The following is a 19,558-nucleotide window of genomic DNA, read 5'->3' as shown; positions in this document are numbered from 1 at the left end:
TTGTCATCAATTTTTTTTAATTTATTGTGCAGCTTTAGTTGGAAATAATCTACAGCTCAAATTATAATGGGCTAGCTTTCAATCTGTAATGTTTCATGACAAGTAATATTGACCTGAGGGATTCTACCAGTTTATTGTAGATCCACATAGAGTCTTCAAAAGTGTAAATGCATTTGTTGTTGCTGTTCAGGTTTTAGAGTATGTAGAAGACACGAACATTCAAAATATCTTCACATCTCCATTGTTCACTGATTTTTTTTCTTTTCATTTTCAACTATCACTATGCTTTTGCCACTCAGTTTCTTCTGCTGCTTTGTTTGCAAACAATATGTGTAACTACATGCACATACCAAATTTTTACCTGTTATTGTGTAACAGTAATATTTGTACCATTAATAATATGGCAGTGTCCTTTAAAAACTCTTCTTTGTAGATATATGTAAGAGCACAATTTGAATATGATCCAGCAAAGGATGACCTCATACCCTGCAAAGAAGCTGGGATCAGATTCAGAGTTGGTGATATTATCCAGATCATTAGTAAAGATGATCACAACTGGTGGCAGGGTAAACTGGAGAACTCCAAAAATGGTACTGCAGGTCTTATTCCTTCTCCTGAACTTCAAGAATGGTATGACTTAGGTTTTCTACAGAAATGAATTTAGCTTTGCTTTAATTTCTGTCTTTCATACTTTTTTCCTTGATGTACAGCTAGTTTTCATGTGATCTGTCCCCTTTTTAAAAAAAGGCTATTTTCCCTCAGATTCTGTGGCATTGATTATGTTTTCATATATGCATAGCAGTAAAAGTTTCATGCAATACCAAGTGTATAGTTACACTAGAAAAATAAAAACTTATTTTAATAAACATTTGTGCATTCGGATATGCTTTAGGGAACTAGGACTGAAAGATAAATGCAAATGGTTATATGAGGATATCATATCAATTTTTCTTTTAGGTTCTAAACATTTTTTTCACTAGTACTGCTGACATGCATGTACATGCTGCAAGAATGAGTGTTAGACAGCTGTCAAGCATGAAGGTCGTTGAGCAAGCTGGGTCACTCCTCCACTTCTCCTTATTCTTGTGAAAGCCAAAAAGTAGAAAAAAATAGCACAGAGATCCATGAATGATAGGATCAATGGACAGCAGTGGCACCCATTACTGCAGGAACAGTGTGAAGCGTTTAACTCACTTCTGGCAGAAAACAGCTTGTTTAATAAACTCCCAAAGTATTTGATGGAGTTTGGACAAGTGCAAGTCCTGCACCATGAGTGTTACGGCCACTGGTATACATCACAGCAGGGAATCATGCAGTATTTCATCTTAATGGTCAATGTCAAGAGACTTCCACAGCTTGCCCTGAAATAATTCAGACCATAGTGGCCTTTCCAGGCTATGTACTCTTCCAGTCCAGACTGCTGCAAATTGGTCTACAGCCATTTTAGTTTCCCCTCCTCCCATGTTCCCTTGATCTGTGAGCTTTATGATCTACCACAATCTCTCTAGCAAATAAAAATGGCAAATCTCGTTAGCAAAATATGTCTGTAAATAAATGTGTTCTTGTTGTACATTAAACGGCCAGATACATTTATTGCAACAAAATGTATTTTTCTACTCCGTATGTCAGGCGAGTTGCTTGTATTGCCATGGAGAAGACCAAACAGGAGCAACAGGCCAGCTGTACTTGGTTTGGAAAGAAAAAAAAGCAGTACAAAGACAAATACTTGGCAAAGCACAATGCAGGTATGAAAAAAAATGCAAGTATCTTTTAACAGGTTGAAGTTTTTGCAATCTAAGCCTTGCCATTAATTGCTCAGCTGGCACTGGTATATAGACCTAATGAGTTACTTAGGAAAAAATAAGTAAAATCTTATTTATACCAACATCACTCTTTGCTATTTAAACATAGTACTTAACCAGTGAGAGTAAATACAAGCAAGCTGCAACAAAATAAATACATCATAACATATGCTAATACAGGATATGAATTTTGCAGTCTATAGGATTTTGTATTGTACTGTGCACTACAGAAGACTTTCCAGTAGCATCATTGTAATAAGTGTTTATAGTTATAGATTATATATGTGAAAACATCTTGAAGGGAAATTGTTCTTGAAGACTTACAACTGAGAGCAGAGTAAGACTTACTGCATGTTCAGTGTGTGATTTCATAGTTGCCAAATTGGGCAAACTGAAAGTTTTTCTCCTCACAGTAATTTATGTCTGAATCCTGAGTTTTTGAATTCTCTCTAGATTGCTGAAAAAAAATAATTGTTTTAGAAAGTTTTGTAGACAGACTTTTGTAGACTAAGCAATCCTTGCTGACCAAACATCATTAGTTTTAGTAGGAAAGAAAGAAGAACCCATTCTTCATGAGAAGAGGAATTTAGTTCATCTTGGTTTTGAATATAAAATAGCATGGAATCTGCTTTTACTGCTTTTTCATTAATATCACACACTACAGTGATAAATATTTGTGGTGGGGTCTTGAGATACTGAGATTATCAGAATTTAAAGGATGTATTTGTCCAATTATTATAATGAAAGTATTTTATATATTGTATTAATTGGGGAATAGGGGAGCTGCAATTGTGTTCTTAAACACACAAATTAGAAATATGTATTTTCACATTTTTTTTATCTGTATAATCTTAGTGCAGTATCAGAGCTCATAATATCAGTTCTACAAATTTAAATTAACATAAAATTGATTTGAAATTACAATTAAGAAAGTCAAGGAATAGTAATTGTTTTTTATATTCCTTAATTCATAGTGACATTTAGGATGTTCACAGCTCATTACTTCCAAACCCATTTTGTAATGTCTGTAGTTGAGACAAATACAGATAGTTTTAACTTGTTTTCATTCTTTTGCCGATTTATCATTCTGAATGTTTTTAAAACTTTCACTTCACTGCAATAATAATGAAACATGTTTTACTAATTATGACCATAACAAAACCTGTTGGGAATAACCTGGATTTTATGACCTAAAGTGTTTGACAGTATTGATTTTAAAGTATTTTCAGTTGTTTGCAGCATACATTCCCAAGATAGGCTGCTCCCCCTCAGTTATGCCTGTATAACTGTTTGCATGGCCCATGCTATGAACTGGATTGAGGTTCTGCTCTGGCCAAAAATCAACCCAATGAAAAACATGGGTTCTTTTTTTCAGAACAGATAATTTTTTAAATCCAGTTCACTGCACAGATGACTGAGCATGGCATGCTACAAAGGAAAAAGCAAACAAAAGAGGATGGCCAGGGAAGGAGCAAGCAATGCACTGATCTAGCTTTGTTCCTGAAGATGCTAAACAGATTAAATCCCAGTCAGAGGAGGATAATGCAGACTTTTCTAGATTGACATGGGAGGGGCATTTTGGAGTAGGTTGATGGCACCTTGACTTCCACTCAATTTGCCTCAGTGTTGTTGGTCATTTTTCATCAGAGTGCAATGTTTGCCAAAAATTAGAAACATGAATATGAAAAATTATCAGAATAGGTATAAAATAAAGTAACTATTCTTTTTAGAATGCCATCTGACGCTTTCCCCTAAAAAGTCAAAAGATTAACCAAAGTAAAAGTTGGAGTCAGAATTTCTCTTAGAAATGTTTATTCATCTTAAGGTCTTTGAGGTATTGTAGGTGATGCCAGTAATGCTCCAGGGAATTAAGAAAAATGTAGGGTATTGAGAGGTTCGCTGAAATGCTCTAATGTTCACATGAGTGCATTAACTAAAGTGGTACTGAATTTAGCTTCCCCAAAATGTTGTTTCACATATGGTATCATCAGCCATAAATATGACAACGCTGATTTTTGCAAGCTTTCAGTGCACCTGTCTCTGAATTAAAATTTGATCTTTTCTTCTGTTGGATCCAAAATGAGTATAATTAATTTGGATTGAGAAGTCTAATCCAGATGTCATAATCTTGATCTCACAAGAAAGTAGAATTTGTTTCTCCTAAATTTTAGCATATAATTTTTCATATTGTTTAGCAATATGTAATCCAGTTGCGTTCTTCTGTTACTTCTCTTAGGGATGAGATTGGACTGAGGTACTGAGAGATGAGTTAGACAAACACTTCGCACTCAGTTAAGATTTCTGTGCCTAGCTAATGATTTGAAATCTGAGATTGTGGTATGTCCATGATGTTGCTGGATCTAGAAATGAGATTATTCTGCATATCAGATATAGTTTTTGAAGCCAAGAGAAAAATGTTGCATTTACTTTTTATAAATAAGTCAATATTTTCTCTTTTACAAAAAAATATTTGTCATTACACTTTTTTCACTCCGTATTTGGCCTTAGAGTATTCTGCCCTTGAAGAGGCAATTTCACAATGTCTCAGCATTCTAAAGTCTGTTTTAAACAAAAGCCTACAGAAAAAAATAAATATTTTTCCATATTAGGTTCACTGACATTTTTACAAAAGCTCTAAAAATATATTGTACTGATATTTAGAAATATTTTTTTTATTTTACTTAAATGTTATTGCAGGACTTTATAAAAGAACACTCAAAGAGAACATTACTAGCACTATGCTTCATATTATGCTTAAACTAATGTAAAAAATTGCCAAGTTTATTTTATAAAATATGTTTATCATTTCTTAATGTGATTTATTTGCCTTGTGTTTAGACTATTGCATGGTAAAGTTTATTTTGTGCATATACTTTTTATTTTACTAATATATTACGAGCCATATCTCAATGACCCCTGTACATTTTTCATGCTGTCTTACTCCCAATGGCCTCTGTGCATGTAAGTAACCTGTCAAGTGACAATGCCTCTTTATTTGCTTCTTACTGTTTCCTTTCAAGAACTCCTTTTCTTTATTAGCTAGTAACACCAAAACATTAACAGTTCAGTCTTTAAATGTGTCCTGTATTCCTTGTATCTTGTGCATAAGAAAAAATTAATGATGTTCCTTTTGTGTTTGAAAACCCTACAATCATTAGATGACTCCGTGTAGACTGAGACATATGTTCTCCGTGCTCCTGGTTTGTGATGAAGGCATTAATATGCATCATTTTTGTTGTTTTTTCCTATTTGTATCTAATATAATGTGGTTTTGTTCAAGAAGAATATAAAGGATTTTTTTTTTTTTTTTGGTAACAGGAAAAGATACTTGCAGGGCTAAATGGTTAGAATTGTTGAATGTTTGTAGATCTTTAGCTCTTTCTAATATGAAATGACCTTATTAGTTAATTTAAATACTGTGAAGTTGCAAAAAGGACAGTAGGAAGAATTCCATGTCTGTAGGTGTGTAGAAGGGAAAAAAAATATGACTAAATTTGCATTCCAAAACACAATGTAGTATTTAGGAAATGCTGAAAGAGATTTTTTCTTCAGGCTGAAATTCAGACACTTACAAATGGACTGGGAAGTTTTCAGGTCTGTTAGGTCAGTTGACTAGTTTTTAGTTTGACCACAGTGAAGGAGTTGTACCTTTCCTCCAGGGTAAAAAGGCTGCAGCTGAATACAAACTACCAAAAAAAGAAAGAAAAGAAAAGAAAAGAAAAGAAAAGAAAAGAAAAGAAAAGAAAAGAAAAGAAAAGAAAAGAAAAGAAAAGAAAAGGCCCCATAAAATGGGATGTATTGATTAAACACGTTATCATTTTTTATTTCTTTAACTGGGAATAAGCTGCAAAGAATGTGTGTTTTCCAGTAGGCTCTGTAGTCTTAACATCCCCTGATCTTGATGGCTGAAGATTTCTGGAGCAAGTGAACTAAACTTGCCCCACTGCCTACTCAGAGCGGTTTTGGGGAGGGAGAGAGAAGGGAGGAGGAACCTAGTCTTTTCCAGAAAGATGGACAGGATGAAGCTGAGGCAAATGCACCAGTTTGGGGGCTGGAAATATTCAAAGATCCCATACATTAGATGCAGTTTCCTCTCCCTTCTTTTTACAGCAGTGACAAATACAAAACTGGAAACTCTTTGTTATTTATTATTCTTCTCACACTTGCTATTTGCTATAATCTTTAAAAATATAATTAACTGACTCCTGGCTTATTTTTTCATTAGAATTCTGCATAAATAACAAAAAAATGATGTGTTATTGGGGCACAGGGAGAAACAAGCTGATTTTAATGAACAAAACTTGATTTGACAAATGTTATATACCTTGGCAATTGACAATGGATTGCTAAGCATGATGGAATTCATATGAAATTATTGAAATTATTTCTGAAGTAGTATTTACAGTGGTGGAGATTCTTTTATGTAGAGCAATGTCAGCACTTTTCATTAAAACTTTTCATTCTGTCACAAGTTTTAAAAGCATGTGAATTTAACTAGCACTTGTGTTTAAAGAGAACTCTAATTACAATTAATGTGCTAGTTGTTTTGAAGAAGAAATATTGTAAAGAATTAGCCCTCTTCTTTATTTGTTCTCATAAATTTTATTCAAACACAATTATGAAAGTATGCCCTACCATTAGTGTAAATAGATGTTTCTCATATTGTATTCATGTTGGTCACTGTCTACAGATTTTTTTTTTTTTAGTATTGCTATCCCTTAGGAATGCAAACATGTGAATGGCATGCCTTTTTAGCTGATTTTTGTGGTCTGCTGAATATCGCATGACAGGACATGCAAACTATTCTGAGCATTTCAGTAGCTTTGTTACTGCTTTTAAACAGTTTTTAAATGAACGTTTTTGTTAAAATTGCTTAATGAAGTGGTTTCATTTTCCTTAATATATTACTTTGTATTGTAAATCTAACACTTGTGAATTTGTTACTTTTTAGCATAATTAATTATCTCCCTTAATATGCCTTTTTCTCTTATCCCTGCGGGTTGTTTTTTTTGTGTGTTTTAGTGTTTGATCAATTAGATCTCGTCACATATGAAGAAGTAGTAAAACTGCCAGCATTCAAAAGGAAAACACTAGTCTTACTAGGTAACTTTGAGTTATTATTCTGAACATAACAGCTAGTTTTGAGCCTCTTTCGGTAGCAAATTTATAATTCATTTTTGTGTTGTGGATTAGGTGCACATGGTGTTGGAAGAAGACACATAAAAAACACGCTCATCACAAAACACCCAGACAGATTTGCATACCCTATTCCTCGTAAGTAGTGATATAAAATTTAGTACAATATTATATGTAGCATCTTTGACAATGTACTCATTGTAGTACCATCTATGTTCAGTTGTACTGAGATGAAGCTTATGTTAAGGATGAGTGAAATGTGATAGTGCTGAATATATTTTTTTTTCTTTTTTCAGAGGGAGGGGTAGTAAATAACATCACATTGTTATGTAGTGGAAATATTCATGTTGAATATTTTGTAGTATTCACAAAGCTTCCTATTAAGCAGATTTCTCTCTTCTCCAAATGTCTGCTAATTTAGAATGAAGACTGAAACATTTTTTTATGCATTTTCTTCCTGCAAGTGCTACTCTTACTTCTACAGTTTAAAAGTTAAAACAGGAACAGCCCTGAGGTTAAAAAGTGTGTATGGTTCCCATGAAAATAAATATATACTGGATTTAGAGGAATTCTTTATTAAAGAATACCATGCCTAAATGTTTTAAATTATTTTTCACAGCCCAGCCTTGAGGACTGGTGACATCTTAAAATAACTCCAGACATATTAAAATAACTGTTTCCAGACGTGACAATAAGGAAAAGAAAATGTAGTTAGCTTTGCTGCTCACAAGTGGGTTGTTAACAAGAGCACTGGGATGCTTGCCCATGGCAATCTCCAATACCAGTGCAGGAATTGTGTATCCTAGTAAATGATCTGTTAGATATGCACCTATTTTCCTAAAACTAAGCCTTCTGAAACAAGAGCATCTACCAGCAAATTCTATCCACTGTATTTCAGGCTGACTTCAGAAACACTATACCTTGCTCAGAAATGACATCGATGATCATTGTACATTAATTTAAATATTTTTATACCTTGTTAGTGCTTTACTTTAAAATTGCAGATGAGTGTTTTTTCTAAGGATTTTGTTCCTAAAAAGCATTGCTAAAAAGTATTATTTTTAAGAATGTATCTATAAATTTGTTTGGAGGGTGAAGAAGAGTTAGACTGGTTTAAGCTCCCTGGACTCACTAAGGGGTCAGATGCTTCATGGCAAGCACGAGGAAAACAGAAAGAGCTAGTCCTTTTGGAAGCATTAGCCATTAAATCATCTTATCAGTAATGTGAAACTACAGAGTATATCGCTCTACTGACTATATCTAGATACTAAAATCCTGAATTAGACACTTAACAATGTGGTGCTGAAAGCATATAATGTGCATTGCACCTATGTTATCCTATATAGACAAGATTTTATGGGGATTAGGAACCCAGCTTATCTGTCCTCCATTACAAAGACCTAAAGGAAGAATAATAAATGTTTTATGATGTGCTTTTCACCTAAGCCCTCTCAGGTTGTGCTGCTGTAGGGCAGCAATATGATGAACCAGTTCTTTACGTCCTGTATCATATCTGCCAGACCTGTGTGGATGAATGAGGTATTTTAGGGCATTTAAAATAACACTTTAAACTGATGTTTAGGGACCCAAAATATTCCCTTAGGTTTGATATCTGAAACAGATAATACAAATATCTTGCATGTACTTCAAGTATTAGGGGAACCTGACCTCTCTTTCAGATGTGTCCACGTGAATGAATTTATTCTCTGCAGCTCTCAGGAATGGATTTTGACTGCATTTTCTGCATTCTTTCACAAGTCCATGGAAGAAGAAGACAGTGTTTGAGATATGCTTTAGTTGGGTGTGGAGTTTGGAGGCATGCTTAATGAAGAGAGTATCTAGCTGCTGAAAGCCTGTTCTTAAAGGTCATGTGCACACCTGACAGTAGTTAATTAAAAGGGTTTTTAGGCCTGTATCACGTAGATCTGCAAAAGCAATGTATTCAGAAAGTAAGCTATTGTTAAATAACTTTCTAGTAAGAAATTTTTATATCTTGTTAGTGCTTTACTTTAAAATTGCAAATGAGTTCTTTACAATATTTACAACATTTTTACAACTTATTTTTTTTTTTTTACAACAGTCACACGAGAAGAAAATCTCATAAGAATATAAAGAAAACTAGAGAAGTATTTTGACAAAATAACATTTGGGGGAGATGTAGCAGAATGACCAGCCAAAATGCCATATTTAAGCTTAATATTGCTTTTGTATTGTTTGAAATTTCAGACACAACCCGACCTCCAAAGAAGGATGAAGAGAATGGGAAAAATTACTACTTTGTATCACATGACCAAATGATGCAGGATATATCCAACAATGAATATTTGGAATATGGCAGCCATGAGGATGCAATGTATGGGACAAAACTGGAAACAATACGGAAGATCCATGAGCAGGGACTAATTGCAATACTTGATGTAGAACCTCAGGTAATTTACATAAAACCAGGACTGACCACAAATCCTTGACCCTTTTTTTATTGAGGTACATCTATTTTTTTCATAGATTGCTCTCTATGTAAGTCACGCATACAGCAATATGGGACAGAAGTCCCTGGAGCACCAAGGTAGTTCTGCTAGTCATCAGGTTAAAAGAACATACAGCAGAAAATGTTTATAGTTCAGCTTGGTAGAGGACTGCTATTACTTGAAAATCAACTTATTTTGTAAACTTTTAATATATGAAACTTTTGTCCAGTGAAATGACTCAAAATAGCTGGTTGTCAATGGCTGCCAGCAGTAAGATTTTAGTATGTTGAAATTTTTCTCGTTTGATCCTGTATTATAGGGTAATCTAGTTTCCTAACTGCCTCTTAGCTTCAAATCAGAAAGCCTGTGGGGTCATACACTGATAATGATGATGTTTGCAGAATGACCAGATCAATGTGGTTACTTTATAATCCTTTGTGTGTTACGGTATTACAGCTTTCTGGAAGAGGGAAGGAAGGAATTCAAGAAACATCAATAGTTTGTTCAGTCATGGTATAAAATCTTCAGTTGAAAACCCTGATACATTTTTTTTTGAAACACACATGTAGTCATGACTTTCATTTCACAAGGATGTACTTCTGTGTTTTGTTACTGTAATAAAAATATGAGCAAATGTGATGCTTGTGTTATTATAGCAGATTGAAGAAAATGGGAGGAAAGACAGATTGAAATAAACTTTCTCTCTTGATTGAGAGAAAAAAAAATTTAATTCATAAGGAAACTCTTTTCTGGAGTAACTGTTCTGTCTTGCCAACCACAAAATAGGTCTGCAGATTATCAAACACTGATCAAAATTAAAATTGTAACCAGTATTGTCTATTTAAATTTGCACCTCTCTTTCTTCTGAGTGGATTCAAGAAATTAAAATTCTTTAGTAAGAATTTCATAACAGAAATAAGATACCTGACTAAGTTATTCAGCACAATTCATATAGTATGCTGGTGTGGTACTATTTTGAGAAAATAAAATCACACATTTAGCAGTTTTCAGGTAAAGGAGCTTTTATAGTTTAACTAACTTGCTTCTCTTGCGCTCAGAAGCAGTGCAGTTCTCAGGTGCCATTTTAATTCTTGATGGCAATACAATTTTTTACTTGTTATGGAAATGCAAAGTCAGGTGCAGTGATAAGCAGTAATTTTAGTCAACACAATTTACATTTGGTAACTGCCTTCCTTGCTACACTTCTCCAATACTTCTCTAGTAAACTTATTTCTTAACTGACTTCCTCCTGCATCAGTCTCAACTCTTTTAAGGCCGTGGACATATCCCTCATTGTTTTACACTGTTAACCTGTTTTTAGTATGGTATTTTTAGTTTTGTGGGTTTCCTTGACTTTCACAGATGGAGTTTATCTCTTTGTTTGGAGGAGCTTGCATTGGCAGTATCTCTAGGGTTTCAAGCAGCAGATATGAATAACCTTTTAGCTTGGGAACAGGATGGGTTTAAAAAATAAATAAATAAAATAGCTAAAAAAAGGAGGGAAAAAGAAACGTACTTTGGACAGGACAGGAAGCAGAAGGAGGAAAAAAATGAAAAGGGGCCCTTAGCAGTCTTTCCTTATATTATCCAGGCATTTGAGTTCAGCTGAGGTATGTTTACTTGATATCCTACACTTCAGTCTGGCTTGGATCTGGAGTAAAGTTTCACTTACGGTAGCTCTTTGCGTCACTCATTAGATTATGAGCTGAGTCATCTTACAATGAGAAATCTCGTTCCTTTTGCAGAGATTTGGTTCAGAGGAGCTCTGTTCTGCATTTACTGCGTTAGTGCTATGTTCAGTACCCTTCATGCTTTTTAAAAGCTTTGTACCTCTCATTTCACAATATTTTTGTTTGTTCCAGAAAAATAATAGTAAAAACAAGCAGAATGAGTTGGACTAGAAAAAATGGTACTCTAAGCAACATTTATTCTAAATAGTTCTTTTTTCCCCACCACTTATGGTGTCGCTGTGATTTTTCTTTTTTTAACTAGTATTAACTATTCAGTTTTCATATAAACAGAAGTCTGTACTGTCTGTGGGAAGAACCTCTCTGAAAACGCTAGAGCCTTAACTGTCTTGAAAACTCTTAATAATCACTTTAATGACGAATGTACAATTTGAACCCCCCAAAATCAGAATGATACTAAAAGTGAAGTGTTTGCATTATGAAGTACATGACTTCAGATCAGTTGAAAATAAATACTAGCTTTTATAAATCATGTTTTTTTTTTTTTAATCTTTTGCACTTCTGACTAAGCTTGTTAATTGGAGATTCTTCTAAAGTATCTGATTTTTTTTTTTTTAACCTAGGCGCTGAAGGTACTGAGAACTGCAGAGTTTGCTCCTTTTGTTGTTTTTATTGCTGCACCTACAATTACCCCGGGCATTAATGAGGTAAGACATATTACAACCTAATGTGTTACCAGAGACAGAATTAAGGATGGGATTCCAATGTGCAGATAAGACTTCTCAATTGTTTCTTTGTTTGTAAACAGAGAGTCAGAAGGAAAGTTGCATAACAACATTATGAACTTGACTGAGATGTATTTGTCATTTAATGACTGTTTTTTCTGATTCAAAATATGAGCTTCAAATTGGAGGATATATGTTAAAAATATGTGTTGTTTTATTTCAGTCTCTACTCTAGCCAAAGGATCCATTTTCAAATCTTTGACAAATAATTAACACAAGTTACTCAGTTGTGAGTTGCAGTGCTAATACCAGATTACAGCTGGCCTGAGCTTAAAAAATGAGTGTGCATGACTGTGCTGTTGTTCCACTTTTATGTTGAAATATTTTTTTCTGTACAGCACATATATATCAGGAATAGACTTACTAATTTCAAAGGCTGTTCTCTAAGAACTAGAAGTAAGCTTTGACCAGAGGGGTAGTTCCTTATGGAATAACGTTAAGTATTCATGCAGATCCACATCCTGAATTTCCATAGGCCCCCATTTCCTACTTAGTTTTTATAGAGCATCCATTGATTTCAAGCAGTTCAAGATTCAGGTCACATCAGTGCAAATGATATTTATCCAAAAACTTCATCTGCTCATCTTGTTTTGAACCCTGCTACTGAGGTATTTAATTAATTGAATTTGACCCTGAACCTATTCCAAATCTCCCTGATGTTTCATTGATCATGAGAGGGGGGGAAAAAAAGTCACTGTGATCGTGGTCTCTAGAGCCTGTCTGTTTCTGTAGAAATTTAGTCATAACATGACAAATATGAAACCATGACATCACTGCAGAGGCTTGCAGGAAGATAAGGAATAGGATGGGCTTCTACTTAAACACAGATACCCTAAAGGATTCTGCCTTAATAATTCTAACTATTCCAGTAGTTGACTCTTGCTAATGGGAGTGGTTCTCTCTAGCTTGCTTCTGGACCTGCACTGGCCATGGCACTTGCCAGATCCTTCAAGGAGTCACTTCAGCTCAGTTTTAAAGCAGCTCACAAAGGATCTGATGAGCACCAGTGCCACAGCAGGCAGCGAAAGTGCATAGCCAGAAATAGAGATGGGAGAGGGAAGAAGGATCTTTTCACTTCCATTAAGTTATGTCGTTTCACTGTGTCCTAGGAACCAATGCCCCAACTGTATTCTAATCCCAAAATTTTGTATTCTAGAACCCTATATTGAATTTGCCTTGTGCACTGCATCACTTAAAAAGAAAAACAGTCATTAGACAACCATTCTGCTTACAGCAGCGCTAAATAAGCCCAGGTTTTCCCTAGAATTATGTAGTTGCTTGTGCGTGTTAATCCATACCTGTGTCTCAACTCCCAAAGAATCTTAACATTGGCCTTACCTATCTGCCAGTGGTACTTGCCTTTTAATCTTCCAATTGTAGAATAGAATACAGAGAAATTTGGCATAGTCAATATAAGGGAGAAAATGTTCTCCACGGTACACTGAGGAGAGAAATATACCTTTTTTAGTACTGGTGGGAGATGTTTATTCATGTCAAAGCATATTAGCAAAATAAAGAAGTATTACATTCTAAATATTTGGGTTCATGCTTTCGGACTATGTCATCTTATTTTTTTTAAAGTTTAGTGCTTAAAGTCTCTGGGCACACAGGGATTCACTCGGGCATATAGGCAGCTGAACATGGGTCACACGTATAAATCATCCTAATTTATGAATCAATTAAACTGAAAGAAAGGACAGGGCAGAAATAGCAGTAGCAAGAGACCTTACCTCAATCCAGTGTCCTGTTTTCCAAGATTTACTGTACTGCATGAAGAGATAAGCAAATTATGTCTGTGTATTAGCAGCTTGTGAGACAGCAAACATGAATCTAGAGTGCATGTTTCATATTTCTCATTCATTCTTCCTTTTTGAAAGCTTCATATGCATAATAAATATCCCTTTCTGTTTATCCTGTTATCCGACTTTATTTTACAAGCACCTTATGAAAGCACTTCTGTAAATGACTGTCCTTTCCCTCTCATGTTTTTTCTTGAATTTCATCTTTGCTTTTCTTTTCGTTTTCCTGCACTCGTACTAATTGTACATAGCTGCCAAAATGGTGCAGAAAATTGCCTGTAAGTACCAGCTAGGAGCTAAAGTAGTCCTGGTTATTTTAGTAGTTTTAGAATGTAGATATGCTTGTTCTCATTCAACATTACTTTCATTATTGAATAAAAATTTAATGTAAGACTTTAGACATCTGTGCTAAAATATATGTAATAAGGACTATTTCCTAGTAAAAATGAGCTAGAGAGTAAAATTCCTGCTCTTAGAACTGTACATCTGGGCTTCATGGTAACAGCAGCGCAAAGGCCTGATCTTAAAAATATTTTTCTTGAAACAATTTAGCCTGTCATAAAGCAAAAAGAATATTCCAATATACACAGTAGGATCACATTGTAGGAGTTAGGAGACAAAATATTTTGCTTTCTGGTTTAATATCGCAATGCATTATGAGCAGTTCTGCTGAGGACAAAACCAGCTGAAGTCATATTGGAAATCTCCCATGGTCTACCTACCTGTCTCACGGCAAAGAAAACTTAAATCAGTTTATCAGTGTGGTAAAGCAGAGAGAAAAGAAGGCACGCTAGGAAACCCAGGAGTAGTTCCTCTGTCTCTCAGATGTTTTTTCTCCCCACACCCCCACATCCGTCGGCCAGTCAGCGAAACAGAGGAGCTGAAGGCTCCACTTTCGTGATTTAGATCTTCCCTGAACCATGTGTAGCTTCTTCTCCCTTTTAGCTGTGCTTCCTCCCTTCCTGTAGCCATGCAGTAGAAAGGATTTTTCTTACGATGTTTGCAGTGTTTAAATCAAGCTGTTTAAATCAAGGAGAATCTTTGGTGTTGGAGCAAAATTGTCAAAGGCTTGATGGCATCTTAATACTTTGCTCGCAATCTTATACGGGAACATTAGTCCTTTGTGCCTTGGCTGTCATAACTGGCAGCTATTGTCCAAGATATTTTAAGAAAAAAAAAAAAAAAAAAAAAAAAAGAAGAAGAAGACAAAGAGAGACCTGTCAAAGATAGAAGAGCCTGAAGATTTCACTAATGATCACTATGCATATAGGAGAAATTTCATGTAGTAATGTTTCCTCCTTTCTGTCCCAGCTATGGTGGAGGAAGAAAGAAGATCAGCAAAGTGAACATAATTTTAGTTATATGGAAGAAAGGTCTGTTCCAAATAATGGACATTCTGCAACTAAATAGACATATAAAATCTATTACATGAGAGCTGAGGGGAGGAGAAAAGACAGATATTCTGCTCTCGAATGTGAAATTAAAAAGTGGCCATTCATTTGTCTGTCTTCAGTTATCTGAATATTTTGATAAATATCTTATTTCTTAACACTAACAAAAGCATGAATTCTAGAGAATATTCTTTAGGCGACTATTCTGCATTCTTCGCTATTCAAGATTTAATTAAGGAATTTTTAAAAATTAGAAAGAACTTACTACTGCCTAACTTCTGAAGAAATGTTAGCTTCACAGATGCATTTCGGCATTTAATAGTTACACTTAGAAAAACCTCTAAGCTAAGTCCAGCATTGTTCAGAATGTACAAAAAGATATTCTGTCGCAAACATAGGTAAAATTTGGCCCCAGAATAAAACAAAGACCAAGAACTAATCTGCCTTCTTTCTACAGAATTTTTAGAACTTTGAGTTTGTTTGAGAACTGCTGCTGTGGCCTATCCCAGATGTATTACTGCCTCTAAGAGTATGGGACAGAAATAATGTTTTATGTTTGCAACAGGCTAGGAAATTTAGATATTCTGAAATGCAACCCAGTTAGAACCTAGTAAACTGGGAGCAAGTCAGGAAAATAATAAAATCTAAGAAATTTTTGAAACTCTTAGTTTTGTGACATCTAAGATAGCAAGCTAAATATTAATATTTAAAGGGATTTTTCCTCTCATTCTTTTTTTTTTTACCTACCCATTGTTTTTTTAAGCTGAGATAGATTTTTCAGATTCCTATTCTATCAATCACAGTGAGACAGATGCTTTAATGAGAAAAGTTCGTATTCATACATGTTGTAGGTAAAAATGACACTGGAAAATATGAATAGCAATTAGAGCTACATATTAGTGAAGAGTTCTGAGCCTTCATGGTTTTTTTCAGACAGTGTTAGTCTTGTGCCACAAGACTGAAAGTCATTTAAAGGTACAAAATGGTTTTACTAAAATGGGCTTAAAAAAATAAAATTAATTTTAATGAGATGTTTAAAGCACTGTAAGTATTTTACTTGACAAATACGATTTTTTTAATAGGTTAGTTTAAACAGAAAAGATCAAATGACATAAGCCATTGTCTATCTTTGGAAATCCCTGAAAAGTTGCCAGTTCACTTTGTCTAGGTTTTTAACTTAAAGGCGCGGTACCATTTAAAATATTCCTCAGAAATATTTAATACTAATATTCATCCGTATTGATCAATTGGAGAATAGCATAAAACAAATTTGAATCCACTGATATTTTCTATAGAAGCCCCAAGCATTGCTGCAGTTGCGTGTTGTTCCATAAAAGGAACATCCCCTATGCATAAGTTCATGCGAGGAGTATTTGTGTGACTTAGTTTAAATGGAATTTTGGTTATTATCAAAAGAAGGTGATATTTCCTCTACATTTGGGGTTGCAGCTTCAGGAAACCAGCAGAACCGTAACTTTGATGCAGAACTTCTCCTCAGGAAGTGGTTGGTTTCATCATATAGGGAAGGAGAACTGTCTCAGCTCAGGTTATTCCCTTCAGAGGACCTGAAAGCCACCGGTCCACATCTGCTTGTCAGTGTAATTACAAATGCTCGGAAAGTTAACCGAAGGGTTTCTTATTAAGCAGATAAAATTCTATTCCTAAAATTAATTTCATGCGAAAAGGGCTATAGACACCATTTCTGTGCTTCCTGCAGCCTAATGCTCTTACTATAATCAGGAAGCGCAACCTTGTTGTCTGAACGAGTAGGATAACCCTAAATGCTACAGAGCAGCAATTCTGGTCATATGTAGTTTGCCCCATATCCACCCTAAACCAGGTGGGAAGGGAGAGAATTATTTACTTTCCTCTGGCTATTTCAAAATTCCTGAAAGCGGCAATCTGCAGACTATAGCAAATGATCTTTTGTATTTCTAAGGGAATTTGCAAGAGGAGAATTCAAAGTCATACTTCTGTATTGCTTTCTGCAATCGCTATCCAGCAAAGCGCGTCGCTGTAGCGTTGCTGGCAGTAGGGAATCGGGCAGAGCCCCCACCAGATAGCCCCCTCCGTGAGAGTACGGAGCTGACTGCCGCTTTCCTAGAGCTGGGACGGTACGGCGCACGATGAAATGCTAGAAAGGGCGTGATCTGAAACGGGAACTGCGGTGGAACGAGAGGGAAGTTCCTTAACAGTAAATGATGTTAAAGGAAGTAAACCCGAAAGACTGATGTTGAACAGTAAAACGGTACCAGAACTGGGAACAGCTGATACTTGATAGTATACCCCAGCCTGCTCGCAGGGTTCTTACCTCGGTTTAGGCCGAACGGCTTGTGTTCGTGCACTTTGTATGTTATATTCATATGTGGGCTCTCTTGCTCCGTGTCCGTGCTGCTTTTCTAAGCTTTCCTCCCGTGCCTTGCCTTTCTAATCCGAGATGAGAGTTTTGTCCCAAGTGCTGCCAGTTAACAAATTGTGTTTGAATGTGAGTTTCGAGGCAGAAATTGCGCTATTTCTTCCTTGTATTTTCCGCAGAGTTACGTAGGGGGTTCTAAATCATTCCAGCGTACTTAAAATTTATTTTATTTATTTATTTATTTTACCTGTTTTATTCTCTGTAAGCAGCAGCTAGGAAACTGCGGCAGCGCGAAAGGATCCAACTTACCTCTCCCGTTTTTTTTTTTTTTCCTGATCGTCGAATAGGACGAATCTCTTCAGCGCCTGCAAAAGGAGTCTGAGATCTTGCAGAGAACGTACGCGCACTACTTTGATCTAACCATTATCAACAATGAGATCGATGAAACAATCAGGCACCTGGAGGAAGCCATTGAGCTTGTTTGTACGGCATCGCAGTGGGTTCCCGTCTCCTGGGTCTATTAGGCCGGGCAGCAGATCGCTATCGGGGTGGGGGGGAGAAGGGGGGGAGAAAAAAGAAAAAAAGATCTCACCGTTACCGGGAACCACCTCATCCATGGAAAAACCTCTTCGTTACTGACCTCGTGTCAACAGGTCTGGGCCCCTAGAGACTACCTAGATGTAGTGTGACCTAAATTTATAATTATTGTCATGTCCTAATAGATAGGAGGAGGAAAAAAGGAAAAAGAAAAAAAAAAGAAAAAGAATTTAAACGCTAATTTAAAGAGACAGTATCTTTTTTTTAATCATTTCTCCTAAACTTTAATAAACTGTATCTTTGAATATATGTGTTATTCAGTCCTTTGGAATGTTATATTTTTGGAAATCATAGCTTTTTATTTCAAAGGCCCCTGAAAACTGCACAAAATAGATGCTGCTTTCTATAATCTATTTTAATAGTAATAATAATATGATTCTGTTACCTTAACTTGGGGGTGGAACACTACATTCTTTTTAGAGTCTGATTTTATGGATCTGAATACTTTGCTTTCCTTTATTTATTTGAAATAATTAGTCTAGCAGTTACAAAACAAACTCCTAAATTTTAAAGGCCTTTCTTTGCTCCTTTTTTTTTTTTTTTTTTGAATAGTATTTTTAAGTATTTTTGTGTAACATCCAGGTAATGTGATACTGTCTCTTTGAAGAACTCTGTAAAACTTTAGAAATTTGAAATTGGGTCTTGACTCTTAATGCATGTGGACAGTCGCAAGCGTTCATGCCGTTGGTGTATCTGTGTTGAAAAACCTGTAATCTACAGCAAAGTACATTCCGTTCATGGGAAAACGTACCCAAGGGAATAAAGTAAAATATTATTCTGACTAAGTTGTAAACCTATGCACATCCCTTGCATTTTGGGCAACTTTATAAAAAAATGATTTTTATTAATAATAATAATCATGTAGTGAAATGTGTTTGTAATTTTGTCTCAATTTAATTTGTTGTAAGGTGGGAGGGGGCAATTACTGGTTTCACCATTTCAGATCTGTGTTGTCTGAGAGTATTAACGTTTTAATTAAGTTTAAGCAAAGAAATGCTGATTTTTAATATGTATGTAATTGTTTAAAGATGCACACATTTTAAAAGAAAATAATGTGCAATGAAGAAACCAGTTCAGGCATTGCGATAAACTGACTATTCCAAAAGACTCATCTACAACAGCCCTGTAAATTCCTTTAAAAATGGTAATTGACTCTACAGTCTGACCAATTTTTTTTTTTATTTTAAATATACTTCCTTTTATGTGTTCAACAATTAAACGCTTTTGGGTCCTTCATTTCATCACAGATTTATTCAGGGAGTTTCAAGAACAAATCGGTGACTATGTAGTCAGAAAATGTTCTCCCTGTTAAACCTTTATCACACAGTGCATAGGTTATTACTTCTCTCCTGCCTCCTCCTCCTCCAGATGAGGTGATCTAACCTCTATTCTTGTCAAATCCGTAGGAAAAATCTAGGTGCAACTACACTTCCAGGACAGCCAAATCAGACAACTTTTTTATTCTGCGAAGCAATCGCAACGCAGCTCCCAGCCGGTAGTACAGAAGGGAGCTGGAGCCAAAGCTTTGCCCGAGGT

At 35.4% G+C, this 19,558-nt stretch overlaps 1 protein-coding gene across 4 annotated transcripts in view; it reads left to right on the top strand.

The window, feature by feature from the left end:
• Positions 1–19,241, top strand: part of CASK (calcium/calmodulin dependent serine protein kinase) — a 218,202-nt gene extending 198,961 nt beyond the window's left edge. For all 4 annotated transcript variants that reach the window (XM_085311301.1, XM_085311303.1, XM_085311300.1 and 1 more), the window contains 7 exons: positions 434–630; positions 1,630–1,745; positions 6,825–6,905; positions 6,996–7,076; positions 9,165–9,367; positions 11,718–11,801; positions 17,773–19,241. In XM_085311301.1, coding sequence (XP_085167427.1) covers positions 434–630; positions 1,630–1,745; positions 6,825–6,905; positions 6,996–7,076; positions 9,165–9,367; positions 11,718–11,801; positions 17,773–17,949 — 939 coding nt within the window. In that variant the 3' untranslated portion in view covers positions 17,950–19,241. The remainder of the gene's footprint in view (positions 1–433; positions 631–1,629; positions 1,746–6,824; positions 6,906–6,995; positions 7,077–9,164; positions 9,368–11,717; positions 11,802–17,772) is intronic.
• Positions 19,242–19,558: the final 317 nt, after the last annotated feature.

Source organism: Rhea americana, unplaced genomic scaffold (assembly GCF_003343005.1).
Source record: "Rhea americana isolate MKP2758 unplaced genomic scaffold, rheAme1 scaffold_339, whole genome shotgun sequence".
Taxonomy (NCBI): Eukaryota; Metazoa; Chordata; class Aves; order Rheiformes; family Rheidae; genus Rhea; species Rhea americana.
The sequence above is the reverse complement of the archived record's forward strand: the minus strand, read 5'-3'. Positions and strand labels throughout refer to the sequence as shown.